Source organism: Ranitomeya imitator, chromosome 2, assembly GCF_032444005.1.
Source record: "Ranitomeya imitator isolate aRanImi1 chromosome 2, aRanImi1.pri, whole genome shotgun sequence".
Taxonomy (NCBI): domain Eukaryota; kingdom Metazoa; phylum Chordata; class Amphibia; order Anura; family Dendrobatidae; genus Ranitomeya; species Ranitomeya imitator.
This window is the reverse complement of record NC_091283.1, coordinates 521,668,118-521,695,397: the sequence shown is the minus strand read 5'-3', so window position 1 is coordinate 521,695,397 and position 27,280 is coordinate 521,668,118. Positions and strand designations below refer to the sequence as shown.

The following is a 27,280-nucleotide window of genomic DNA, read 5'->3' as shown; positions in this document are numbered from 1 at the left end:
GGAAAGAAAAATGATTTTTTATTTTCACGGCTCTGTGTTGTAAACGTCTGTGAAGCACTTGGGGGTTCAAAGTGCTCACCACATATCTAGATAAGTTCCTTGGGGGGTCTAGTTTCTAAAATGGGGTCACTTGTGGGGGGTTTCTACTGTTTAGGCACACCAGGGGCTCTGCAAACGCAACGTGACACCCGCAGACCATTCCATCAAAGTCTGCATTTCAAAAGTCACTACTTCCCTTCTGAGCCCCGACGTGTGCCCAAACAGTGGTTTACCCCCACATATGGGGTATCAGCGTACTCAGGAGAAACTGGACAACAACTTTTGGGGTCCAATTTCTCCTGTAACCCTTGGGAAAATAAAAAATTCTGGGCTAAATAATTATTTTTGAGGAAAGAAAACGTATTTATTATTTTCACGGCTCTGCATTATAAACTTCTATGAAGCACTTGGGGGTTCAAAGTGCTCACCACACATCTAGATAAGTTCCTTTCAGGGTCTAGTTTCCAAAATGGGGTCACTTGTGGGGGGTTTCTACTGTTTAGGCACATCAGGGGCTCTGCAAACGCAACGTGACGCCCGCAGAGCATTCCATCAAAGTCTGCATTTCAAAACGTCACTACTTCAATTCCAAGCCCCGGCATGTGCCCAAACAGTAGTTTACCCCCACATATGGGGTATCACCGTACTCAGGAGAAACTGGACAACAAATATTGGGGTCAAATTTCTCCTGTTACCCTTGGGAAAATTAAAAAACTCTGGGCTAAATAATTATTTTTGAGGAAAGAAAACGTATTTATTATTTTCACGGCTCTGCATTATAAACTTCTATGAAGCACTTGGGGGTTCAAAGTGCTCACCACACATCTAGATAAGTTCCTTTGGGGGTCTAGTTTCCAAAATGGGGTCACTTGTGGGGGGTTTCTACTGTTAAGCCACATCAGGGGCTCTGCAAACGCAACGTGACGCCCACAGAGCATTCCATCAAAGTCTGCATTTCAAAACGTCACTACTTCACTTCCGAGCCCCGGCATGTGCCCAAACAGTGATTTACCCCCACATATGGGGTATCAGCGTACTCAGGAGAAACTGGACAACAACTTTTGGGGTCAAATTTCTCCTGTTACCCTTGGGAAAATAAAAAATTGCAGGCTAAAAGATCATTTTTGAGAAAATAATTTTTTTTTTTTTTTTCATGGCTCTGCGTTATAAACTTCTGTGAAGCACTTGGGGGTTCAAAGTCCTCACCACACATCTAGATTAGTTCCTTTGGGGGTCTAGTTTCTAAAATGGTGTCATTTCTGGGGGATCTCCAATGTTTAGGCACACAGGGGCTCTCCAAACGTGACATGGTGTCCGCTAATGATTGGAGCTAATTTTCCATTTAAAAAGCCAAATGGCGTGCCATCCCTTCCGAGCCCTGCCGTGCGCCCAAACAGTGGTTTACCCCCACATATGGGGTATCAGCGTACTCAGGACAAACTGGACAACAATATTTGGGGTCCAATTTCTCCTATTATCCTTGGCAAAATAGGAAATTCCAGGCTAAAAAATCATTTTTGAGGAAAGAAAAATTATTTTTTATTTTCATGGCTCTGCGTTATAAACTTCTGTGAAGCACCTGGGGGTTTAAAGTGCTCAATATGCATCTAGATAAGTTCCTTGGGGGGTCTAGTTTCCAAAATGGGGTCCCTTGTGCGGGAGCTCCAATGTTTAGGCACACAGGGGCTCTCCAAACGCGACATGGTGTCCGCTAACAATTGGAGCTAATTTTCCATTGAAAAAAGTAAAATGGCGCGCCTTCTCTTCCGAGCCCTGCCGAGTGCCCAAACAGTGGTTTACCCCCACATATGAGGTATCGGCGTACTCAGGAGAAATTGCCCAACAAATTTTATGATCCATTTTATCCTACTGCCCATGTGAAAATGAAAAACTTGAGGCGAAAAGAATTTTTTTGTGAAAAAAAAGTACTTTTTCATTTTTACAGATCAATTTGTGAAGCACCTGAGGGTTTAAAGTGCTCACTAGGCATCTAAATTAGTTCCTTGGGGGGTCTAGTTTCCAAAATGGGGTCACTTGTGGGGGAGCGCCAATGTTTAGGCACACAGGAGCTATCCAAACGCGACATGGTGTCCGCTAACGATGGAAATAATTTTTCATTCAAAAAGTCAAATGGCGCTCCTTCCCTTCCGAGCCTTACCATGTGCCCAAACAGTGGTTTACCTCCACATGTGAGGTATTGGTGTACTCAGGAGAAATTGCCCAACACATTTTAGGATCCATTTTATCCTGTTGCCCATGTGAAAATGAAAAAATTGAGGCTAAAAGAATTTTTTTGTGAAAAAAAAGTACTTTTTCATTTTTACGGATCAATTTGTGAAGCACCTGGGGGTTCAAAGTGCTCACTATGCATCTAGATAAGTTCCTTGGGGCGTCTAGTTTCCAAAATGGGGTCACTTGTGGGGGAGCTCCAATTTTTAGGCACACGGGGGCTCTCCAAACGTGACATGGTGTCCGCTAAAGAGTGGAGCCAATTTTTGATTCAAAAAGTCAAATGGCGCTCCTTCCCTTCCAAGCCCTGCCGTGCGCCCAAACAGTGGTTTACCCCCACATATGAGGTATCAGCGTACTCAGGACAAATTGGACAACAACTTTCGTGGTTCAGTTTCTCCTTTTACCATTGGGAAAATAAAAAAATTGTTGCTAAAAGATAATTTTTGTGACTAAAAAGTTAAATGTTCATTTTTTCCTTCCATGTTGCTTCTGCTGCTGTGAAGCACCTGAAGGGTTAATAAACTTCTTGAATGTGGTTTTGAGTACCTTGAGGGGTGCAGTTTTTAGAATGGTGTCACTTTTGGGTATTTTCAGCCATATAGACCCCTCAAACTGACTTCAAATGTGAGGTGGTCCCTAAAAAAAATGGTTTTGTAAATTTCGTTGTAAAAATGACAAATCGCTGGTCGAATTTTAACCCTTATAACTTCCTAACAAAAAAAAATTTTGTTTCCAAAATTGTGCTGATGTAAAGTAAACATGTGGGAAATGTTATTTATTAACTATTTTGTGTCACATATCTCTCTGGTTTAACAGAATAAAAATTCAAAATGTGAAAATTGCGAAATTTTCAAAATTTTCGCCAAATTTCCGTGTTTATCACAAATAAATGCAGAATTTATTGACCTAAATTTACCACTAACATGAAGCCCAATATGTCACGAAAAAACAATCTCAGAACCGCTAGGATCCGTTGAAGCGTTCCTGAGTTATTACCTCATAAAGGGACACTGGTCAGAATTGCAAAAAACGGCAAGGTCTTTAAGGTCAAAATAGGCTGGGTCTTGAAGGGGTTAATATATGCGGTTGGCCGGTGATTATAGTTCCACAGCCTTGCTCCCCGTCGCTTAATCAATAAATGTTATATCCACAGCAATGCTCCCGCTCGTACAGACAGAGCACCCGCTGTGTAAACAGTTATGCTCGTCGGGTCTAGGGGGATTCCCAAGTCGCGGCAGGAGACTCACCTCCGCAACTGCTGCAGCTGTGTGAGGAGTTCGGCTGTGGCACCCGCTCCTCCCGGTCCTCTTCTCCCAGTTTGCTGTGTCCTCTGGTGCTCGGCGGCGGGTCGGGGCTTCAGATCTGGCACGGAGGTGTCCTCTCCGACGATGGCCGCAGCGGCCGAAGGGCTACCTCCTGCGTCGCTGCAGCGGTCTGGAGCGGCGCCTCGGCTATGATGAGGAGGGCTCTGGAGCGGTCACCACGGTCCGGCGCTGTAATAGGCTTTCGGCGGCTGCTTGCGGCGGCGTGGAGGGGGGATCCCCCGACCCCAGTCCAGGCAGTGGCTGAGTCGGCGTGAGGGAAAATTCCGGTCGGCGGTGAGGGAGTGACTCACCGCTGGCTGCTGTAAAGGACACGGCTTCTCCTCCGGTCCTCCGCTTCAGTCCGCGGCCAGTGCAGCTCTCGGGTGGGTGTCGCAGAACTCCGCAGCTGCTATTATGCAGACCGGGCACTGGTCTCGCTGGGCGAGGGAGTCAGTTGCGGCGCGTGCTCCTCCCAATCCTCTTCTCCCTTAAGGCGGCTGTCTCTGAGTGCCGTGGACCCGTCACTTCTACCTTCACCGCTGCTGCAGCCTTGCGGTCTTTGGTCCCGGCACTGCATAAGCCGGTGGACTGTGATCCTCCTGGTAGCCGGAGGTGTCCGGGAGTATCCCCAGCAGTGGCCTCTATCTTCTGCTGCTTGTCGCAGCTCAGCTCCGGTGTGTGAGAGCCGGTAGATGATGTAGTCCTTCAGGGGGGGAGACAGAAGCTTCTCCCCGGGCTGGTTAAAGCAGGTTGTTCCTGATAATACCCCTCATAAGAGTCCGATAAGGCTCAAGGGTTTATCGGCGATGTTAGTAGAATAAACTCAGTCCCCTCAGTTGTAGTAGCCGGGTCCCAAAATGGCGGCGTCACCATGAGGTGCCTCCAGCACAAAAAGCTCAGATCTCCATATCTCGAGTTCTCCTTTGCCTAGAGACCTGGTTTTAGTCTCATTTTAAGCTCTGGGTGTTAGGCTTTTGATTGAAGGCAAAAATTTGGCAAATAAAAGGTCTCAAAGTCGCTTTTGACACGTTTTTGGCGGGGTTTCTGTGAGAGCTTAAGACTCCTGCGTCTTCACATAGCAGAAGCCAGGCCACGCCCACCAAGTGTGAGATACCTGTAACAAAATTATTGAGCCTTTTTTATTATGAACTTTTGCCTTCAAAAATTACATTAAAAAACTGAATATGGAAAAATACCTTACACCTCATTCAGATGTCAGTATTTTTGCCAAACGAGAAAAAACGTATCCAGTTCAATCAGCGATTTTCATTAGCCTTTTTTCACTGAGAATAATAGTAGAATAGATGTCAGCTCTGGTACGTTCACATAGTATGAAGAAAAAAGGGCCAACATAGAGCCCAGTTCAGCAGGACTGTTCTTTATACTATGGCACCCTCTAGTGGACAAAGGTGTTATCACCAGAAAGAAATTCAAAGTTTTGGTATTTTTATTCACTTGACAGGATACGCCATAAATATATAATACTAGATGGTGGCCCGATTCTAACGCATCAGGTATTCTAGAATATGCATGTCCAAGTAGTATATTGCTCAGCCACGTAGTATATTGCACAGCCTGTTATGATCAGGTGACCTTGGAGCAGCATGAAAACTTTCACTGGAGTAGGTGGTAACTATACTGACCGCAAATCCTGATCTTAACACTGCAACTAGAAGTAGCCGTGGGGTGTGCCTAACAAAACCTAGAGACACCTCGTCACAGCCGGAGGACTAAATACCCCTATTGATGGAAATAGGAAATCTACCTTGCCTCAGAGCAGAACCCCAAAGGATAGGCAGCCCCCCACAAATATTGACTGTGAGCAGTAGAGGAAAAGACTAATGAATCCTGCACACCTAAATATCCCAGTCAGAACTGCATTCAGCAGATACACCTGGCCAGGACTGTGACTCAGAGACAACTGCATTCCCACCTTCAACCACTGGAGGGAACCCAAAAGCAGAATTCACAACAACAGCCCACGTAGTATATTGCCCAGCCACGTAGTATATTGCCCAGTCACGTAGTATATTGCCCAGCAACGTAGTATATTGCCCAGCCACGTAGTATATTGCCCAGTCACGTAGTATATTGCCCAGCAACGTAGTATATTGCCCAGCCACGTAGTATATTGCCCAGCCACGTAGTATATTGCCCAGCCACGTAGTATATTGCCCAGCCACGTAGTATATTGCCCAGCGACGTAGTATATTGCCCAGCCACGTAGTATATTGCCCAGTGACGTAGTATATTGCCCAGCCACGTAGTATATTGTCCAGCTACGTAGTATATTGCCCAGCCATGTATGTCACAGGTTAAAAAATAAACATATACTCACCTTCCGAGGGCCCTTTGTAGTACGGTCACATGACCGTGACGTCATGGCAGGTCCTTCTCGTGCAGGCGCGCAGGACCTGTGATTACGTCGCGGTCACATGACCGACGTCACGGCAGGTCGTTCTCGCGCAGGCCCTGTGATGACGTTGCGGTCACATGACCGTGACATCATGGCAGGTCCTTCTCCCATACCATTCTTGGCACCGGAACCTGCCGGAGGTCACCGGAGCGTCGCCAAAGATGAGTATATAATGATTTGTTATTTTTTAATTATTTTTAACATTAGATGTTTTTACTATTGACGCTGCATAGGCATCAATAGTAAAAACTTGGTCACACAGGGTTAATAGCGGCGGTAACGGAGTGAGTTACCCGCGGCATAACGCGGTCCGTTACCGCTGGCATTAACCCTGTGTGAGCTTTGACTGCGGGGAGTATGGGGCGGGCGCCGACTGCAGGGGAGTAGGGAGGGACTAATTGGACTGTGGCCGTCGCTGATTGGTCGAGGCAGCCATGACAGATAGCTGGCGAGACCAATCAGCGACTTGGATTCCATGACAGAGGTCGCGACCAATGAATATCCGTGACAGACAGAAAGACAGAAGGACAGAAAGACGGAAGTGACCCTTAGACAATTATATAGATATATAATATATACTGTATTTTCTGGCGTATAAGACTACTTTTTAACCCTTGAAAATCTTCTCAAAAGTCGGGTATCGTCTCATACGCCAGGTGTCGTCTTATAGGGCAGGTGCGGAGTAATTTGCGGTCGCCGCATATTGTGGGGGGAGCGACCCCAATGACGAGGTGAGGGGGCACCTCACCGGGAAGGTGTAAGTGAAGCAGAGGCAGAGGAGATAATAGGATACAAGGGTGAGCCAGATGAGTGAAAGAGGAGTGTTTTTCTAGGCACAGCACTGCTCTCTCTCTCTCTCATTTGCATAACCCTGGCATCCCCGACGCTGACAGTTTGCTTCACTTACACCTTCCTGGTGAGGCGCTCCCTCACCTCGTCATCGGGACCACTCCCCCCTACTATATACTTCGACCACAGATTGCTCCGCACCCACCCTATAAGACGACACCCAGCATATAAGACAACCCCCGACTTTTGAGAAGATTTTATATTTTAACTGGAAAAGTTGGGGGTCGTCTTATATGCCCAGTCGTCTTATACGCCGGAAAATACGGTATATGTGGCACTTACCAATGTGTCCATAATCTATCTCAATAACAGGGACTTGATGTGCCCTCTGTCATTCATTTGTACGGGAATTCCGACCACCTTTCCATTGAAAGCAGTGTGCATTGGTACCTTGTTGTCAAGATAGAGGCAGGTCACTTTGGCATCTACTAATCTATTATCCTGTGGATATGCCATAAATGTAAGCTAGACTACGCCTTTAAGGTAATAAACTACAATCAAAAGGTGTGAAGACAATATATAACTTATTTAAGTTACTATTGACACACATACTTAAAGGGGTGGTCCAAAATCCAAAGTAATTTTCCTCCTAAATCTCTATAATTTAGGGCCATAATCTAAACTATTTTCTATATACTTGAATTAAAAAATTCCCTATCCAACAGACCTAGGAAGGGAGTATTGGTCTTGTGGCAAGAGTATTTGGGGTGAAACTAGAACCAGAGCACAGAAGATGTGTACTGGGTCTTTTGGAGGAAAATATAGACTCTCTAATAAAAAGTTAGCAACTACCTGCCTGTTTTATCCAGACCTGGCTCAGAGCGGTAACTGCTCCTGCCGGCGATTCAGCTTCTCTACGCCATCAGAGCAGCGCTCCTTCTTCAGGGCTGCTTTGCTGATGGAAAGTCACTGCCAATGTCATGCTGATTGATGATGCTGACACTTATGCAGAGGGCAGCCGGCGGTCAATCAGCACAACATCTGCAATTACGCCCCATCAACATAGCATCTGCTCTGTCGACGTGACATCAGCGGAAGCAGCAGAATTGCTGGCAAGAGCAATCAATGACCGCTCTCTGCCAGGGGAGATCGGTGCCACACACAACAATCCACTATATGCCTGTTAGTTCTTAAGCCAACTTAAAAAAATGTATATAGTCCTGGATAACCTCTTTAGGTTTACTTTGGGGATACACTGAAATTCCACTTTGCTCATAATAAGCATGCATCCAGAAGAAGAAAAGAGACTATTTAAGTTAGGTAACTTATACTTTCCATCATTATATACCTGTTATGCATGTATATTCTGTATACACAGAATGGGCAGACAAAAAGCTCAGTATTTGTTATGCCAAAAGGCATCCTCACCATACACATCTGTGGGACGTTAGCTAGGACCTGTGCTAACATTATAAATCTAACAGTCTTTATCAAAAGAATTAAATGGGCAGGTTCAAAATTCTCTGATCTCGCCATTGCAGCTAGTTGCCCTTTTTTCCTGTGTAAACGTCCAAGTTGTTTTGCCTGCATGCTATACGGTGTATAGAAGGAAGGGGTTAATAGCTCACATCATAAAATGCTTTATATATACACACATACATACACACACACAGTGATGTGAAAAAAGTGTTTGCTCCGTCCCAATTTCTTATTCTTTTGCATGTTTGTCACACTTAAATGCTTCAGATGAACCAACAAATGTAAATACAGTATTAGACAAAAATAACACAAAATACAGTTTTTAAATAAAAGTCTTCATTATTAAGGAAAAATAAAACTGAAACCTACAGGGCCCTGTGTGAGAAAATAATTGCTCCCTAAGCCCAATAACTGGTTGGTCCACCCTAACAGCAACAGCTGCAATCAAGCATTTCCAATAACTGACAATGGTCGCTGTGCTCTTGGTGTAATTTTGATTGGCCGGCCACTCCTGGGCAGGTTCATCACTGTTCCATGCTTTCGACAATTGTGGATAATGGCTTTCACTGTAGTTATCTGGCGTCTCTAAGCCTTAGAAATGGCTTTATAACCTTTTCCATACGGATAGATCGCAATTACCGTAAGTATAAGCTGAGCATTTTAGCCCATTTTTTTAGGCTGAAATTGCCCCTCTCAGCTTATACTCGAGTCATTCCCAGGGGTCGGCAGGGGAGGGGGAGCGGCAGCTGTCTAATCATACTCACCTGCTCCTGGCACGGTACCTGCTTCTCCGGGCGCTGACAGCTTCTTCTTGTAATGAGCGGTCACGTGGTACCGCTCATTACAGTAATGAATATGGACCCGACTCCACTCCCATAGGGGTGGAGCCGCTTATTCATTACTGTAATGAGTGGTACCATGTGACCACTCAACGCTGGAAGAAGCTGTCTGCGCCCGGAGAACCAGGGACGTGCAGGGACCGTGTCAGGAGCAGGTGAGTATGACGGGGCAGTGCGCGATATTCACCTGTCCGCATTCCACCGTCGGCACCGCTCTGGCTTCCGCGTCCTCTGCAGTTACGCTCAGGTCAGTGTGCGCGCTGCCCTCTGCCTGAACGTCAGAGCAGAGGATGCACAAGACACAGCGGTGCTCGGCGGTGGAACGCGGACAGGTGACTATAGCAAGTGCCGGGGGCCTGAGCGACGAGTATGTGTTTTTTTTTTAATCGCAGCAACAGCATATGGGTCATAATAGTCTATGGAGCATCTTATCTATATATATAATTGTCTAAGGGTCACTTCCGTCTGTCTGTCTGTCCTTCTGTCACGGTTATTCGTTCGCTGATTGGTCTCGGCAGCTGCCTGTCATGGCTGCCGTGACCAATCAGCGACACGCACAGTCCGGAAGAAAATGGCCGCTCCTTACTCCCCGCACTGACTGCCCGGCGCCCGCATATACCCCTCCGCTCACACAGGGTTAATGCCCACGGTAACGGACCGCGTTATGCCGCGGGTAACGCACTACGTTACCGCTGCTATTAACCCTGTGTGACCAAGTTTTTTACTATTGACGCGGCCTATGCAGCGCCAATAGTAAAAACATCTAATGTTAAAAATAATAAAATAAAAAACGATTATATACTCACCTACGCCGCCTTTCCCGCTCCTCGCGATACAACCACGTTCTGTTGGCACAGATCGTCTGGCAGAAGGACCTGCCGTGACGTCACGGTCATGTGACCGCGATGTCATCACAGGCCCTGCGCGCCTGCGCGAGCAGGACCTGCCGTGACGTCACGGTCATGTGACCGCGACGTCATCATAGGCCCCGCGCGCCTGCGCGAGCAGGCTGGGACCGGAAGCTGCCGCCTGTGTCTCGCACAGGCAACAGAACTACAAGGGGCCCTCGGATCGGAAGGTGAGTATGTTTATTTTTTTTTAACCTGTGACATACGTAGTTAGGCAATATACTATGTGGCTGGGCAATATACTACGTGGCTCTGTGCTGTATACTACGTGGCTGGGCAATATACTATGTGGCTGGGCAATATACTACGTGGCTGGGCAATATACTACGTGGCTGGGCAATATACTACGTCACTGGGCAATATACTACTACATGGCTGGGCAATACACTACGTGGCTGGGCAATATACTACATGACTGGGCAATATACTACATGACTGGGCAATATACTACGTCGCTGGGCAATATACTACGTCACTGGGCAATATACAACGTGGCTGCGTGGACATGCATATTCTAGAATACCCGATGCGTTAGAATCGGGCCACCATCTAGTGGGGCCATAATCAGCATTTGTGCAGCATTATACGGGCAAATATTTCTATGGAGCATCTTATGGGGCCATGTGCAGCATTATACAGGGCAAATATTTCTATGGAGCATCTTATAGGGCCATAATCAGCATTTGTGCATTATATGAGGCAAATGTGTCTATGGAGCATCTTATGGGGCCATAATCAGCATTTGTGCTGCATTATATGGGGCAAATGTCTGTATGGAGCATTTTATGGGGCCATAACCAACATTTGTGCAGCATTATATGGGGCAAATGTCTATGGAGCATCTTATGGGGCCATAATCAACATTTGTGCAGCATTATATGGGGCATATTTTAATATGGAGCATCTTATGGGGCCCATCATGAACTGTATGGAGCATTATATGGGGCTCCTGATTTAACATGGATATTCAAAAACACTTAAACTACTGATGTCTCAATAAATTTTACTTTTATTGGTATCTATTTTTATTTTTGACATTTACCGGTACTTGCTGCATTTTCCACCCTAGGCTTATACTCGAGTCATTAAGATTTCCCAGTTTTTTGTGGCAAAATTAGGGGTCTCGGCTTATCCTCGGGTCGGCTTATACTCGAGTATATACGGTAATTTCTTTCTCATTTGTGCTAGAATTTCATTAAATTGCGGCATGATGTCTACCTTTTGAGGAATCAACTTCACTTTGTCAGGCAGGTCCTATTGAAGCTATTTCTTGATTGAGAACAGGTGTGGCAGTAATCAGGCCTGGATGTAGCTAGGGAATTTGAACTTCACTTTCCAAAGATTTGATAAATCACATAATGTTTAAATTTGTTTGGTGATCTGAAACATTTAAGTGTCATAAACATAGGAAATCAGGAGGGGGCAAACACTTTTTCACACCACTGTATAATATATATGAGACCCATCCATCCTTGGACTGTGAAACATGGATGTGTGAATCTGGCCATGACTGCATCTGTGTATGACAGGAGAAGTAATGAATCCTCTCTTTGGCTAACTGAGCACAAAGGATTTTTCCGCCAGTCTCATTTGTATATTTGCAGTCAGTCGAAAACATTTATTTCTTCTGCTGTCACAGTCGTTCTTTGTCAAGTCACCAATAAGTGTATTTACAATAAACCTTGTATATAAGTAGAGACAAGTCTTGTTAGTTGTGTTTCTTCAGACCACAGCATGTCCTGATATGTGACAGGAAGAGGCTGACGTTTAAATTACGTGGTGGGGGCCATTTTATTACATTCTTGGAGAAACCCTTTAACAATGGATCACTGAAGAAAGGATCAAACACTGAATTAAAAAGTACGTCTTCCAGTTTTCATGTCTGTCAAACTGATTCCCATAACCGTTGATGGCCGAGTATGATCTGTAAAACGGATAAGAATACGACATGCTCAAAATCTCACAGATCGGACACATGGATCCATTTTTAAAAACAAATGTGTGAATAGCTCAATGAAATGCTAAGGGTCAGCGTACTGTCTTAGAAAAACAGACAGCACACGGACGTGTGAATGTAGCCTAATGCTTATTTCTTAAGTCTATAACATTCCCTGCCATGTGCTCACTTTTAAAAATAAATTTTGTGGTTGCATATATCTCTCCTACTTTTTTTTTTGCAGCAATTATGTTTCTTGTCTGGCTGTTTAATACAACAGTTACAAGTAATGTTAAACCCCACCTATAAATTATCCACCTACAGAATTATAAATGAAGGGAAATGACACAAATACGCAAAAAATACGAATTGAGAAGGAAATGTTTTATTGCTGTTTTATTTCCATTAATTAAATACTTTAAATACTCGAGTATAAGCCGAGTTTTTCATCACATTTTTTTGTGCTGAAAATGCCCCCCTCGGCTTATACTCGAGTGAGGGTCCAGAACATGGAGGGGGAGCAGAAGCTACGGAGCAGTGGGTCACAGAGGCAGGAGCCAGCTGCTGCAGCTATCTCCTGTGCCTGCTGCTAAAGAGAAATGAATATTAACTGCGCTGGCAGTGGATATTCATTTCTCTGAATTAGCGCGCACAATGTCAGCCGCAGCCGCTGGCTTCCTGCAGTGGCCGGGCGATCACGTGTGACCGCTACTTAAGAGAAATTAATATTCAACTCTCTCCACTCCCATGGGAGTGGAGCGGGGTGAATATTCATTCCTCTTAAGTAGCGGGCACACGTGACCACCCGGCGGCTGCGCTGACACTGTGCGCTCTACTTAGTCTCGGTGTGGGGAGTGCCAAGTTTTCTGGTAGCTGAGCTCTTCTTGCAAGCAGCGCATGACGTCCCTGCCATGCACTGCTTACAAGCATAAAGTAGCTGCTGGCACCGGAAGAAGACGCTGCGAGGGAGCCCAGGAAGGTAAGAATAATAGTTGCATTTTTTTTTATATTATTTGATAGGGGCCATGCATACCAAGATGGGGATGGGGGCCAATCATACAAGGATAGGGATGAAGGGGCCATGCAGACCGGGATAGGGATGAAAAGCCATGCATACAAGGATAGGGATGAGGGGGCAGTGCATACCAGGATAGGGATGAGAAGCCATGTACACCAGGATGGGGATGAGGAGCCATGCATACAAGGATAGGGATGAGGAGCCATGCATACAAGGATAGGGATGAGGAGCCATGCATACAAGGATAGGGATGAGGAGCCATGCATACAAGGATAGGAATGAATGGACAATGAATACACTGCTTATTTTTTTGTGGTAAAATTAGGTGCCTCAGCTTATACTCAGGTCGGCTCATACTTGAGTATATACGGTAAGTAGCAACATGTTCTGCAGGTAAAATGTAACAAATTGTAGTGTGTACATTTCAGATTAAATTTGCTCTTAGTGGATGTGTCAGGATTCTTCCTCTTCATTCCTCCTCTGGAAAACAAAAAATAATTAATGCGGTTATAAATCTGTCATGTCAGTCTGCACTGTCTGAGCGTATTGATAAATCTGCTTCATTATGTTCTTTGATTTTCTGTCTCACGCGTTTGGAAAAACATGGCGCTCCTCTAATGTTTTTCTTTTTTTGTAACTAATTTTAGTATATTGTTTTTTGCTTTTTTTTTAAGTTTAACTAACAACGTAAACACAATGCGATCACATGATATGGAAAAGAACATCAGTGTGCATTGAATTCTAACTATAGAGCTTAAGGCCCCTTAGTAGCTCCAAAGGTAGTATTATAGGATTAATTAGCCCTTATAGACAGGCAGACCAAGAAGCCAGGATAAGACATTCTCTAATCATTAGACCTATACAAAATCTTCAATCTTACAATTGGTGAACAACAGACAAAGGATTTATACACAATGAGGAAAAGGAAGGAGAGGGATCAATATGCCCGGGCCTAGGAATCTTAAATATAACGCTCTTTTTCTGATCACCTACCAGGTGGACCATCTTCCCTCTCTCCATCTTCTGATTTATTCTCCCCAGTAGTTCCACTTTTTGCATTTTCAAGAGCCTTAGGCAAAAGTACAAAAATCTTGAATTTATTATATTGCTGCAGTGATTCACATTATGTTTAGCACTGTGCATAGGCAGAAAGCTGTCATTCAATGGTGGGGGAATAGACAGAGCTTGTGAATATCGAGGATTGCAGAGCTCATCACTGAGAACAAGAAGAGCAGCAGCAGATAAAACTACAGCAAGAAGACCAGTACGTGACCCTCCATTAGAATCAGGGTCTCTCTCCCAACTTTATGCTGCTCTCAGGCCAAGCGTTATAAACCTGGTGACATTTATCATCAATTAGGGCATAATAGGTCACAGGGCAGCGGTGTCTTCATTGAACTCCTAAGTTCTGCTAGTCTCACTTGATCCAGTAAGAAACAGATGGGACAATACAATAGAAGATTACATCACAAAGTCTGAAAAAGACATGAAGGATGAGGACCGGGTTACCAGACTACAGCCCTATAAGCTACTGGCCGTGCCCTGGATGCTCAGATTGACCTTACCCTTTTAGGCTCATTAGCCTATGAGGTTGGCTTCAATTAAAAGAGGAACATGAGAGCTACACTAGACAATAGGGGGTTAAGTATACTCACAGTAATGATGGCCTGCTCTGCATCCTTATTGTCTGCCATTCTTGCTTTCTCTAAGGCTTTCTCGAAGTTGATCACAGCAGACTGATAATCCTTTAATTTTGCTAAAAGAAAATAAAAAAGATTTGTGATCATAGAAAGTCAATATGTCAACTCTGACCAGTCTCATGAACCACAGCCATGACTAATGTTCAGGGTTTTCTGGTTAAAGAACCATTCGGTAAAGTAATATCAATGTTTCCTATGGTCACGTGACTCCGTTACAATTAATTAATGACTCTACAGTTAATCAGTATTTCTCTCTACCTTATTTGTGTCACATAGCAAATGATCTTGAATTGGTTTTATGCCATTGGTGATTATTATAATTAACTAGATGGAGGCCCGATGCCATCACATCGGGAAGGCGGTAATGTCACGATGGGGGCAGGCTTTGCAGCGTTGAGAATCTCCCCCCCCCCCCATGTGCTCCACTCTCTCTTTTCCCAAGTGCTGACTTTGCCTGCGCGGAATTTACGCAGGCGCAGTAAATCAGACCGCCACCATCTTTGTGCAGATGGTGGCGGTCACATTAAAACTGTGCATGCACTCCTCCTGTACAAAGATGGTGGCAGTCAGTGAATCATTTGGCTGATCCCGGCGGCGGCATGTTCGCGACGGTGTTCCGCTTGTGGTACCGCGCAAGAGGCTGGCAGAGGGCAAGGCTAGTTATCAAGAATAGAGGGGTCCTCACGCTTTAATAAAAAATTATTTAAATAAATAATTTAAAAAACCGGCATGGCGTCCCCCTCATTTTTGACAACTAGCCTTGCTAAAGCTCACAGCTGGGGGCTGGTATTCTCAGTCTGGTATTCTCAGGCCATTGATATAGGCACCCCCAGCCTAAAAATAGCAGCCCGCAGCTGCCCAGAAAAGGAAGCTATTGTAAGGTGACATTAGGCCGGCTTAGTATTGGAGAGGTGTCAATAAGACACCTATCCATTACTAATCCTATAGTAATTAAAGGGTTAAATAAACACACACACACACACAGAAAAAGTATTTTAGTGAAATATAACACCACACAGTTTTGCAATCTTTTTATTGTTCTGCCATTCCAAAGTGAAGCCCTCCATCTTCTAAAGTAAAATAAAAAAGCAAAAGTATACTCCCTGATCCGTCGTAGTCCAATATACTGAGTGTCCCACGCAGTATCTGGGGGAGATAAAGCTTACAACCCGGAGCGATGCTAATGTGACCGCTGTAAGCGACTGGGGAATGAATGATATGCAGCGGGCGCAGGCTCAGTAACTGGGGGTGACGTCACCGAGCCTGCGCTCCCTCACAGGCTGACCTGAGGTAACCTACACCGTGGGAAAATGCTAGTGAAGAGGATACTGCAGGTAATGTATCTATTCTATTCTATCTATTCCATCTATTATCTATCTATGCTATCAATCTATCTATACATTCTATCTACAGGAAGTTGTTTTTCTTTTCTCTATGTGTACTCAAGTTTATTGGCATGCACAAAGAGAAAAAAACGCATGAAAAAAACGCACCAAGAAGGACACAAAAAACCCACCTAAACCTGCGTTTTTGGCGCAGCTTCTTTCCTGCCAAGATGATCAGGTTTTGCTGCAGAAAAAAAAACGCCGTGTGTGAACTTACCCGAATCAGGGAAAGCCGCACCTAGCCAAAGTGATATGACATTGCATTGCCACCGAGTAAATGGAAAAATATCCATACAAGGATGGCTGAGTCAGAAAGACTGGGTCATACAAGGGACCCCTGGGAAGACATCCCTTCCCTCCCATCCTCTAGGATATCGTTTAGCTGTAAGAGGACATGTGGATACGACTCGATGCCTAAAGTCTGGAAACACTGGGGATTAGAAAACCTGGGCCTGTGGCAATCACAGCAGCTTAAAGGGAACATGTCAGCAGGATTGTGCACAGTAACCTACACACAGTGTTTCCACACTCAGGTCTTAATCGCAACGTTACAATTAAAACCTGTGTGTCAAAACACGACAACGTTCATCTTCCTCTAATATCATGAATTTTTAATGAATTCAAAATAAAACACTGATATTTTATGAATTCATCAGCTTGTCTACTGTCATTGAGTCAGGAAACAGTGGTAAACCTTTATGTACTACTAGATGGTGGCCCGATTCTAACGCATCGGGTATTCTAGAATTTGCATGTCCACGTAGTATATTGCCCAGCCACGTAGTATATTGCCCAGTGACGTAGTATATTGCCCAGACACGTAGTATATTGCCCAGCCCAGTGACGTAGTATATTGCCCCGTCACATAGTATATTGGCCAGACACATAGTATATTGCCCAGCCCAGTGACGTAGTATATTGCGCAGCCATGTAGTATATTGCCCAGTTACGTAGTATATTGCCTAGTTACATAGTATATTGCCCAGTGACGTAGTATATTGCACAGCGACATAGTATACAGCACAGAGCCATGTAGTATATTGCCCAGTTACGTAGTATATTGCCCAGTGATGTAGTATATTGCCCAGTCACGTAGTATATTGCCCAGCCACGTAGTATATTGCCCAGTGACGTAGTATATTGCCCAGACACGTAGTATATTGCCCAGCCCAGTGACATAGTATATTGCCCAGTTACATAGTATATTGCCCAGTTACGTAGTATATTGCCCAGTTACGTAGTATATTGCCCAGTGATGTAGTATATTGCCCACACACGTAGTATATTGCCCAGCCCAGTGACGTAGTATATTGCCCAGTCACATAGTATATTGCCCAGACACGTAGTATATTGCCCAGCCCAGTGACGTAGTATATTGTGCAGCCACGTAGTATATTGCCCAGTTACGTAGTATATTGCCCAGTTACGTAGTATATTGCCCAGTGACGTAGTATATTGCACAGCGACATAGTATACAGCACAGAGCCATGTAGTATATTGCCCAGTTACGTAGTATATTGCCCAGTGACGTAGTATATTGCCCACAGGGTCGAAACGTTGCTGTTTGCTGTTTTATGGCTTAAATAAATTTTCATACTTGGATTACACCCGGATGGAGCGCTGTCATTTTCCTATCTTCAGTCTTCTACGGTCCTAGTGGGTTCCCTGGACCTGGACGGGCGCTCCGGTTAAGTGAAGTGCAGTTTGCCATCTTGTTTGTTTTGTAGTATATTGCCCAGTCACGTAGTATATTGCCCAGCCACGTAGTATATTGCCCAGTGACGAAGTATATTGCCCAGACACGTAGTATATTGCCCAGCCCAGTGACGTAGTATATTGCCCAGTTACGTAGTATATTGCCCAGTTACGTAGTATATTGCCCAGTTACGTAGTATATTGCGCAGCCACGTAGTATATTGCCCAGTGACGTAGTATATTACACAGCGACGTAGTATACAGCACAGAGCCATGTAGTATATTGCACAGTTACGTAGTATATTGCCCAGTGACGTAGTATACAGCACATAGCCACGTAGTATATTGGCCAGTCACGTAGTATATTGCCCAGTGACGTAGTATATTTGCCAGTGACATAGTATATTGCCCAGTGACGTAGTATACAGCACAGAGCCACGTAGTATATTGGCCAATCACGTAGTATATTGCCCAGTGACGTAGTATATTTGCCAGTGACATAGTATATTGCCTAGTGACGTAGTATACAGCACAGAGCCACGTAGTATATTGGCCAATCACGTAGTATATTGCCCAGTGACGTAGTATATTTGCCAGTGACATAGTATATTGCCCAGTGACATAGTATACAGCACAGAGCCACGTAGTATATTGGCCAGTCACATAGTATATTGCCCAGTCAGGTTTGTCACAGGTTAAAAAATGAAAAATAAACATATACTCACCTTTCCGAGGGAGCCCTTGTAGTCCACAGCAGCTTCCGGTCCCAGGGTTGGTATCAGCGCAGGACCTGTGATGACGTCGCGGTCACATGACCGTGATGTATGGCAGGTCTTTGTAGCGCAGGGCCTGTGATGACGTCGCGGTCACATGACCGTGACGTCATGGCAGGTCCTTTTGCCACCGGAACCTGCAACGGAGGAAGGCGGCCGGCGCGAGCGGCAACGGAGGGTGAGTATAGCAGCTTTTTTTAAATTATTTTTAATATTACATTTTTTACTATTGATGCCGCATAGGCAGCGTCAATAGTAAAAAGTTGGGAAAAGTTAAGTAAATAAGGCAGCACACTGCAGCGCTAGAACATGCAAACTAGAAAAACGAAATTTGAACTGCCTTACTGCACTAGAAATATGAAAAATGAGAGCGTTTAGCGCATAAAAATGGCCAATTTTATGTCTACCTGGTAGCCCCTTTACGGCATCTCTCTTATACCAGGTCCTACACTTGCCTTACCTCGCTGAGAATAAACGTCTCCATCTGAATGGGTACATATGAAACCTCTTCCTAGACTAAAATTCTCTCTCTCTGTGGAGGGGTATTGGACCTGCTGTAATTAAAACACCTGTGGCTAGGAGGCGGAGTGCACAGTCAGAAGGCTAAAGAATACATCTCAAAAACCTGACCGGCACATCCAAACATAGACTCAGTGTGAACAGGTGCTGAACCTAGAGTCGCCAACTCGTATATAGTTAAGTAAATAAGGCAGCACACTGCAGCGCTAGAACATGCAAACTAGAAAAACGAAATTTGAACTGCCTTACTGCACTAGAAATATGAAAAATGAGAGCGTTTAGCGCATAAAAATGGCCAATTTTATGTCTACCTGGTAGCCCCTTTACGGCATCTCTCTTATACCAGGTCCTACACTTGCCTTACCTCGCTGAGAATAAACGTCTCCATCTGAATGGGTACATATGAAACCTCTTCCTAGACTAAAATTCTCTCTCTCTGTGGAGGGGTATTGGACCTGCTGTAATTAAAACACCTGTGGCTAGGAGGCGGAGTGCACAGTCAGAAGGCTAAAGAATACATCTCAAAAACCTGACAGGCACATCCAAACATAGACTCAGTGTGAACAGGTGCTGATCCTAGAGTCGCCAACTCGTATATAGTTAAGTAAATAAGGCAGTAGTAAAACTTTGAGTAGTAAAAAGTTGGGGACACACAGGGTTAATAGCGGCGGTAACGGAGTGCATTACCCGCGGCATAACGCGGTCCGTTACCGCCGGCATTAACCCTGTGTTAGCGGTGACCGGAGGGGAGTATGCGGGCGACAGGCACTGACTGCGGGGAGTAAGGAGCGGCCATTTTTTTTCCGGACTGTGGCCGTCGCTGACAGGCAGCTGCCGAGACCAATCAGCGAATGAATAACCGTGACAGAAGGACAGAAAGACGGAAGTGACCTTTAGACAATTATATATTAGATGTGCCCCCAGCACTTGGTGACCTCGCTCTCGGATCGGAGTTGATGTAGTTCTTAAATGAGTAGACTTTTCAATAATATCACTCACATTATGGAATATGCATTAGGGAAGCAATGTCATGAACTGGCTTGTTACAATGGTGACTTATTTCAGGACCACGCTGATGACAGTGAGCTCTTTTGAGCAACCCATTCATTTACAAGTACTAGTAAAGGCAGACAGCATGGCAAGGGGCTGGATTTTATACACCTTTGGCAATCGGATGGCATGAAAAACCTGAATTCAATAATTAAGAGGGGTGAACTAATAATTTTGCTCTTATAGTGTACTTCAGAGCACCGCACAAAGCTTGTCCCAATATGGCTCACAATCTAATTTTTCACACACACTATTGTAGGTTCTGTTTCAATGGAAACCAAATATCTTCTAAGATTCAATAACAGGATCCCAAAACCACTGCTAACCAAAGAAGTATTGTGCTATTTGGCAGTGCAAAACAAAGGGGTTGTTCCCATCAATCCATTCCTAACCCTCAGGAGTTGTTGTTTCCAGTAAAGCAGTCTATGGACATTAGGCCTCCTGTGCCTAATTCTTATTATTAGTTATTCCTTTTTAAAGGAATAACTGTAATTTCATATAATCTTTCAGAATATCCTGTCCTGAGTGTGGACAGGAGGAACACTATTTCACGCCACTATTTGTCTTATATCCTTCATTTTTTCTACTTTTCCCCTCTGCAAGCTCCATCTCTGAACTCATGGGAGGGGGAAGGCTGCAATAATGCCTCACATACACAATACATCGAGAGGGATTCCTGCTCTTTATTCCTTATGTAGCACACAGACAAACAACAGAAACATGGAGGAAATTACACCTCAGTACTGAGCAGTGTAGCTATGAATCCAGCTCTGGGGTGAGGTAAACAGCTTGTTAGAAAGCAGAGCACAATATTTCTGCGTCTCCTTCAGTTTGTTTTCTCACTCTGCTCGTCTTCAATCCTCACCTCTACATAAAGTATAACCTAACACCTTTCTGCGCCTTGGAAGTTAAGCTGTGATTTTAGAGTGCACATTGGATTCAGGAGGTTGGAAGAGGGCAAGAAGTGCCTCAAGAAGTAACATTCTCTGATAAGATGTATGGCAAAGTCACCTATATTCACATATAATATTGATTTATGCAAAGTTTGCTGAAAGTACAGTTTCACTTGAAGAAAAAAATGATTAATTTTTGTGTTTTTACATATTAGGTGGTTTACCTTGGGCTTGTGCTACTAGGACACAAGCATTGAGCTGCCACTCAACATCCCCAGCCTCCTCTGCTTCATGTTGAGATCTCACACCATAGTCTCTAGCTTCTTCCAACAATTCCAGCTCCAGATAGCATCTACCGATTTCATGGAAGAGCCAGGTCTTTTCTAAGCTTGAAGCTGCCATAGGAATCTTCTCCTCCCACCTTTAGTTTAAAAGAAAAAGGGGGGTAATATTACAAAAAATGTCCTGGATCTGGAGCTACCTATTGAGACACTTGGGTCTGCAGCCTTCCATTTAAAGCTCTATAAACAAGACACTTACACTTTTACAGCTTCTTTAAACTTCCCAATCCGTGCATAAACCCTTCCTATATTGTCCAGTGCTCGGGATTTCGCTTCTGGTAAATTGCTGAAAAACAACTTTGAATTTATTTCATGACTTTATGACCAGAGTTGTAAAATACAAATTAACTAATACAACAAATATAAGGTACAGGAGCAGAATACTTTGGGGTAGACGTGATCAGTACTGATAAGAGGTTAGCTGACAAACCTTTCATGTGCAATCTTGAGGTCCTTCTGGTGACTTTGCAGAGCCTCTTCCATCTGCCCCATATCCATAAGGGCATTGCCAATGCAGCTGTGCAGGTTACCTATCAATTCCTGTTTATTTGGGGTGTCATCTTTCCAAGTATGGATGTTCTTCAACACTTTGCGACCTTTCTTGTAGCTCTCTTCAGCATTTCCATTGGAGAGTACTACAATGATTGAAAAATACCTTAGTAGTGGTAAGTTGCAAACAATTTAAAAAAAATCCTATATGGTCAGATTTATTCCAATTAATCTACCTTGAAATTTGGAATAAATGAAAACTAGGATTTTTGTTAATGGGATTGTCTTGGATACTGATGACAGCTGAGGGCCTACTAATGGACCATCTTAGTACACCTATAAAGCCCAGTCTGTGTTATTATAAAATGGTCAGTAATTTTCAGTGTTTTTTAGAAGCATCAAACAATTGCAGGTTTAAGCCCCTTAGGAACACAAACCAAAAAACTAATAACATTATATAATTTGATTAAATCATTCCTCTCTTCTGGATTCAAAAGTTAAAACATTAAAAGAAATAAACATTTAAAATACGGGATAATTAATTTTATATTTTAATAGACTTGACTCTTTCAGGCACAAAGCCCATATGTCAAAGAGAACCTGTCACTAGGTCGAAAGTGGCCAATTTTTGCACTTACCGTATTTTATTCGCACTGCATCACTGAGTATAATTTTCTTTTAAATTCATTATATGTTTCCAGAGATGGGTCTTTTTAGTTAGTGCTATTTTATAGTCTTTATAGAGGGGCATTGCTTAGAGGCTGATAATGCACATCAGTCTAAAGACACAGCTCCGCAGAGAATTCTGGGACCCATTCCTCCTTAGTAAAGACCACAGGAATTAGCAATAAATAAAAAGGCCTATATCTCCAAAATCGTATGGGGAATAAAAAACCCCAAACAATATATTCAGCGGATGAGCAGGAATGAAATAAGAGCAAACATTCGACACTTCTGACAGGTCCACTTTACACATGGTAAAACAAATAAAAACCCCACAGGCTTATAGTTTTTCATTTTACACATTTCCCTGACAAAAATGCAATGAAAAAGACTATCAAAATCTCTTCCATCATTATAGTATAAAAAAGGATACAAGTTTGGTATTGATGCAATCATAGATCTGAAGAATAATGTTACTAGGTACCGTATTTTGCAGACTATAAGACAAACTTTTTTTCCCCCCAAATTTGGGGGAAAACGGGGGTGCGTCTTGTAGTCGGAATGTACTTACAGTTAGAGTGGTGGCAGCAGGAGTCGGACGATTCTTCCAGTGGTCCGACGCTGCAGGGCGATGATCTCGCTCCCATCCCAGCCTGGTGCAGCGGGGTGGGGCCTCCGGCGACATTTTGTGAAAGCCCGGAGCCCCCCCCCGCATTTCTATTGCCTCGATGCTGTGGCCTCCGGGAAAATCGCGGCCGGTGCATGCGCAGACTGATATGTCAGCTCCGAGATCTCATCTCCCGAGATCTGGAGATGAGATGTCATTACCGAGATCTCAATTTGTGCCTTGGGAATCAATCTGGCCTCCGGGAAAATGGCACTGAGATTGCCGAGATCTTAATCTGTGCATGCGCCGCCTCCAGCGACAATTTTCCCGGAGGTCACAGCATCGAGGCAATAGAAGTGCAGAGGTCACGGGGCTTTCACAAAATGTTGCCGTAGCCCCCGCACCACCGAACCTGCAGCACCAGACTGGGGTCCGGGCTGCGGGTGCTCCGGGCTTTCACAAAATGTTGCCGTTGCCCCCGCACCACCGACGAACCTGCAGCACCAGACTGACATCCAGGCTGCAGGGGCTCCGGGCTTTCACAAAATGTCGCCAAAGCCTCCGCACTGCCGAACCTGTGCACCAGTCTGGGTCATATCATCGCCGGACTACAAAACACCCCCTGTGACTCCGCTCCACCAGCACTGCCGATCACCCCCGGGTAAGCTGAATTCAGGACTGTAAGACAGACCCCCATGTTACGCATTAATTTATTTTCCCCATTTTCCTCCTGAAAATTTGGGGTGCGTCTTATAGTCCTAAAAATATGGTAATTGCATTTTTACATTATTTCACCAAATTTAGAATTTGTTCCCCTGTTCTTTGATAAGTTATATGGTAACATGAATGTTGTCATTCAAAACTACATCTTTCCGCAAAGAAAAAAAAAACAAGCCCTCATATGGCTATGGGAAAAATAAAACTGTTGAGACTTTTTGAGGAATTGAAGGAAAAACTAAATTGCAAAGCAAAACAAAACCAACAAAAAAAATGTCTCTTGGTGGGAAAGGGATGATAAGAAGAACTCCAAGGTTTCTTATTTTGGCCAAATAGCAACAGATATCCAGTAAATAGTAGCGTCTTTTATTGGGGGCGTTATTCCTAAATTCTGAGGCGCTATTCCTGTCCTCAGCTACAAGACCAACAGTCTGACTACCTGGGTCGCACAGCATCTTTTGTGTGGATCGGAAGTTCGTTTTACTAATTTCTTGGATTTTAAAGTGAATTTGTCTACACAAAATGACTGTTCAAACCAGCACAGGAGCTGGGTGCATCCTTGAAGTGGACAAACAGTTTAGCACACTTTCCCACCTACTTGTATTCCCGTCTACCGCTGTCCTACTTTTCCTTGATTGACAGCTCTGGCTTTAAAGGAACCATAGGAGGTCAGAGAGAGATGGAAAAAAAGAAAGTGGAAAGGTGCACTAAACGGTTTATCTACTCCAAGGGTGCACCAAGTTCTTGTGCTTGGTTTGAACAGTCATTTTATGTACAGACTAAAAGTATTGCAATAAAGTGACATTTTTTTCTAATATATTTATGAATGCTGGACTGACTCTCCGTAAATTACTCTACATATCAGCAGAGCCCTCTGCCTTTATTCATCCACCTAACTTCTGCATACTCTTCTGCCAGTGTCTCTGAGATACAGGGGAGCACATAGAGAGGGATAGATCTAGACCACACTGGACAATCCGGGTAGCCAGAATGCTGTATGTGTGAAGAATGGAAGCTCAGAAATTAGGGATAAAGCACCTGGAAGGAGAAAGAAAGGCACTACTATTTACCAGATGTCTTAAAAAGACTACACAGTTGACAAAGTGGTTAACCTGCCATTTATATGTAGATAGATATTATTTTACTTAAACCATAATGTTTAGGTCATTCATGAAAAGTATTAAAAAAACAAACAAAAAACAATATAAACAAGATACAATACACATCCTTCCTCCTGAAAATAACTTTGCCATTAAAAAGATGACTACATACACATATCTATCTCTTCCATGCTCTTGAGGATGTACTGATTCCGATCAGGTTTACTCCGATCCCTGTTCCACTTCTGTTGCATGATTCTGTGGTCCCTTTCCCGGGCATAGATCGGTTTCTGCTGCCTCCAGAACTCTGTTCTGGTGTCCAGATAGGTGATTGCATTCAAGATCAGGTCCTGCAGCTTTAAACCACTTCTAGTGTTTCCCTTCACTAACCCTGTTTCAAAGTAAAGTTAGGCAAATTACCAATCTATATTCATTATATGAACTGCAAGACAAATTGTAGATGCTGGAACTTAGTAAATGGGGAAATAATAAAAGTTCCAGTTAACCCCTTTGATGGCCTGTATGTCTGGCAAGAGAAAACATAGGCAAGCGCTTAGCTGCAGTGGGATGTGGATGTACGGCATGAGATTACAGTAGCAGGGGAAACAGACTGGTGGAGACATTCAGGATTAGTGATGAGTAAGTTACTTGAGTTTGCCTAGGGTGCTCAGGTATGTACAGAGTATCGCGGGAGCTTGAGTGACATGTTTGAGTCCCCACACCTGTATGTTTCATAGCTTTTAGATAGCCACAAAAATAGAGATTTTTGTGTACTCACCGTAAAATCCTTTTCTCCGACCCAATCATTGGGGGACACAGGACCATGGGTGTTATGCTGCTGCCACCTTGAGGACACTAAGTGAACACAGAAAGATTAACTCCTCTGCAGTATACACCCTCTCTCTGGCTGAGATTCAACCAGTTCAGTAGCAAAGCAGTAGGAGCATTAAAGAAAAGACAATAAACTATGTCAAAACCAAGGAACTAACAACAAGCTGATAGGCTGACAGGGTGGGTGCTGTGTCCCCCAATGATTGGCTCGGAAAAAAGGATTGAGTACACAAAAATCCCTACTTCTCCTACGCCTCATTGGGGGACACAGGACTATGGGATGTCCTAAAGCAGTTCCTAGGTGGGGAGTAACACAACTGCTAATACCCCATGTACCACTAGCTTACAGCTGAGGTACTGCCGATTGCAGAATGCGCCTGCCAAGAGCAGCTTCTGCAGAAGATTGAGAATGAATGTGGTAGTGTTTTGTAAAAGTATGCAAGCTGGACCAAGTCGCAGCCCTGCAGACCTGTTGTGCTGACGCCTGGTGCCGAATGGCCCAAGAGGCGCCCACTGACCGAGTAGAATGCGCCTTAATCCCTACTGGGATAGGAGTGTTCCTGACACGGTAGGATTCCTGAATAGCCGAGCAAATCCACTTGGCTACTGTGGCCTTAGAAGCGGCTAGACCCTTCTTATGCCCCTCCGGAAGCAAAAAATAGGACATCTGACTTGCGGAAGGGAGCCGTCTGTGAGATGTACCATTGAAGAGCCCTAACCACATCGAGAGTGTGCAGAGCTTTCTTGATACAATGGACTGGTGCCGGACAGAATGAAGGCAAAACAATCTCCTCATTGAGGTGAAAAGAGGTAACAACTTTGGGTAGGAAAGAGGGGGAAGTCCTCAGGACTGCCTTATCTGGATGAAAGATAAGAAATGGGGGTCAGCAGGATAGAGCTGCCAACTCAGAGACTCGTCTGATTGATGTAATTGCCACTAGAAATACCACCTTCCAGGAAAGAAGGGTTAGAGAGACGTCCTGCAGTGGTTTGAAAGGAGCTTCCTGAAGAACCCCCGAGAATCAAATTAAGATCCCATGAATCCAAAGGCATCTTGTAGGGAGGCGCCACACGGCAAACTACCTGAATGAACGTCTTAACTGGCAATCTGGTGGCAATTTTGTGTTGGAATAGAACTGACAATGCTGACACTTGTCTTTTGAGGGAACTTAAGTGCAAGACCGGACTCTAATCCTGATTGGAGGAATTCCAATATGGAAGGAATAGCGAACACCAGAGGAAATATTCCATGGTTGCTGCACCATGAGAAGAAGATTCTCCAAGTGCAATGATAAATGCACATGGACACGGGCTTCCCAACCAGTCCCTCACTCAATTCATTTCAACATGGGTATTCTCGGGGAAATGGTAGCAGCGATGGAAGCAGTTCCGTTCGCACAGTTCCATCTCTGTCCTTTACAACATGCGCTGCTGTTGGCCTGGGACAGGAACCCGTGCTCCCTTGACCGTCGTTTCCGTCTGCCTCTGCGGGTCAGGCAGACCCTCAGGTGGTGGACGCTGAAGTCTTCCCTGGAGGGAGAATGACCAACCCGCGGG

At 44.4% G+C, this 27,280-nt stretch overlaps 1 protein-coding gene across 2 annotated transcripts in view; it reads right to left on the bottom strand.

Annotated features, from left to right (window-relative positions):
* Positions 1 to 11,609: 11,609 nt before the first annotated feature.
* ODAD4 (outer dynein arm docking complex subunit 4) overlaps positions 11,610 to 27,280 on the bottom strand; it is a 58,018-nt gene continuing 42,347 nt past the window's right edge. The window contains exons 6-13 of one of the 2 annotated variants that reach the window (XM_069751786.1): positions 25,065 to 25,283; positions 21,747 to 21,951; positions 21,516 to 21,602; positions 21,200 to 21,396; positions 14,616 to 14,716; positions 13,954 to 14,029; positions 13,382 to 13,440; positions 11,610 to 11,930 (exon numbers count right to left, since the gene is read on the bottom strand). In XM_069751786.1, coding sequence (XP_069607887.1) covers positions 13,430 to 13,440; positions 13,954 to 14,029; positions 14,616 to 14,716; positions 21,200 to 21,396; positions 21,516 to 21,602; positions 21,747 to 21,951; positions 25,065 to 25,283 — 896 coding nt within the window. In that variant the 3' untranslated portion in view covers positions 11,610 to 11,930; positions 13,382 to 13,429. Of the gene's footprint in view, positions 11,931 to 12,311; positions 13,441 to 13,953; positions 14,030 to 14,615; positions 14,717 to 21,199; positions 21,397 to 21,515; positions 21,603 to 21,746; positions 21,952 to 25,064; positions 25,284 to 27,280 lie in introns of those variants that run through there. The other variant, XM_069751785.1, reaches the window with a different exon arrangement.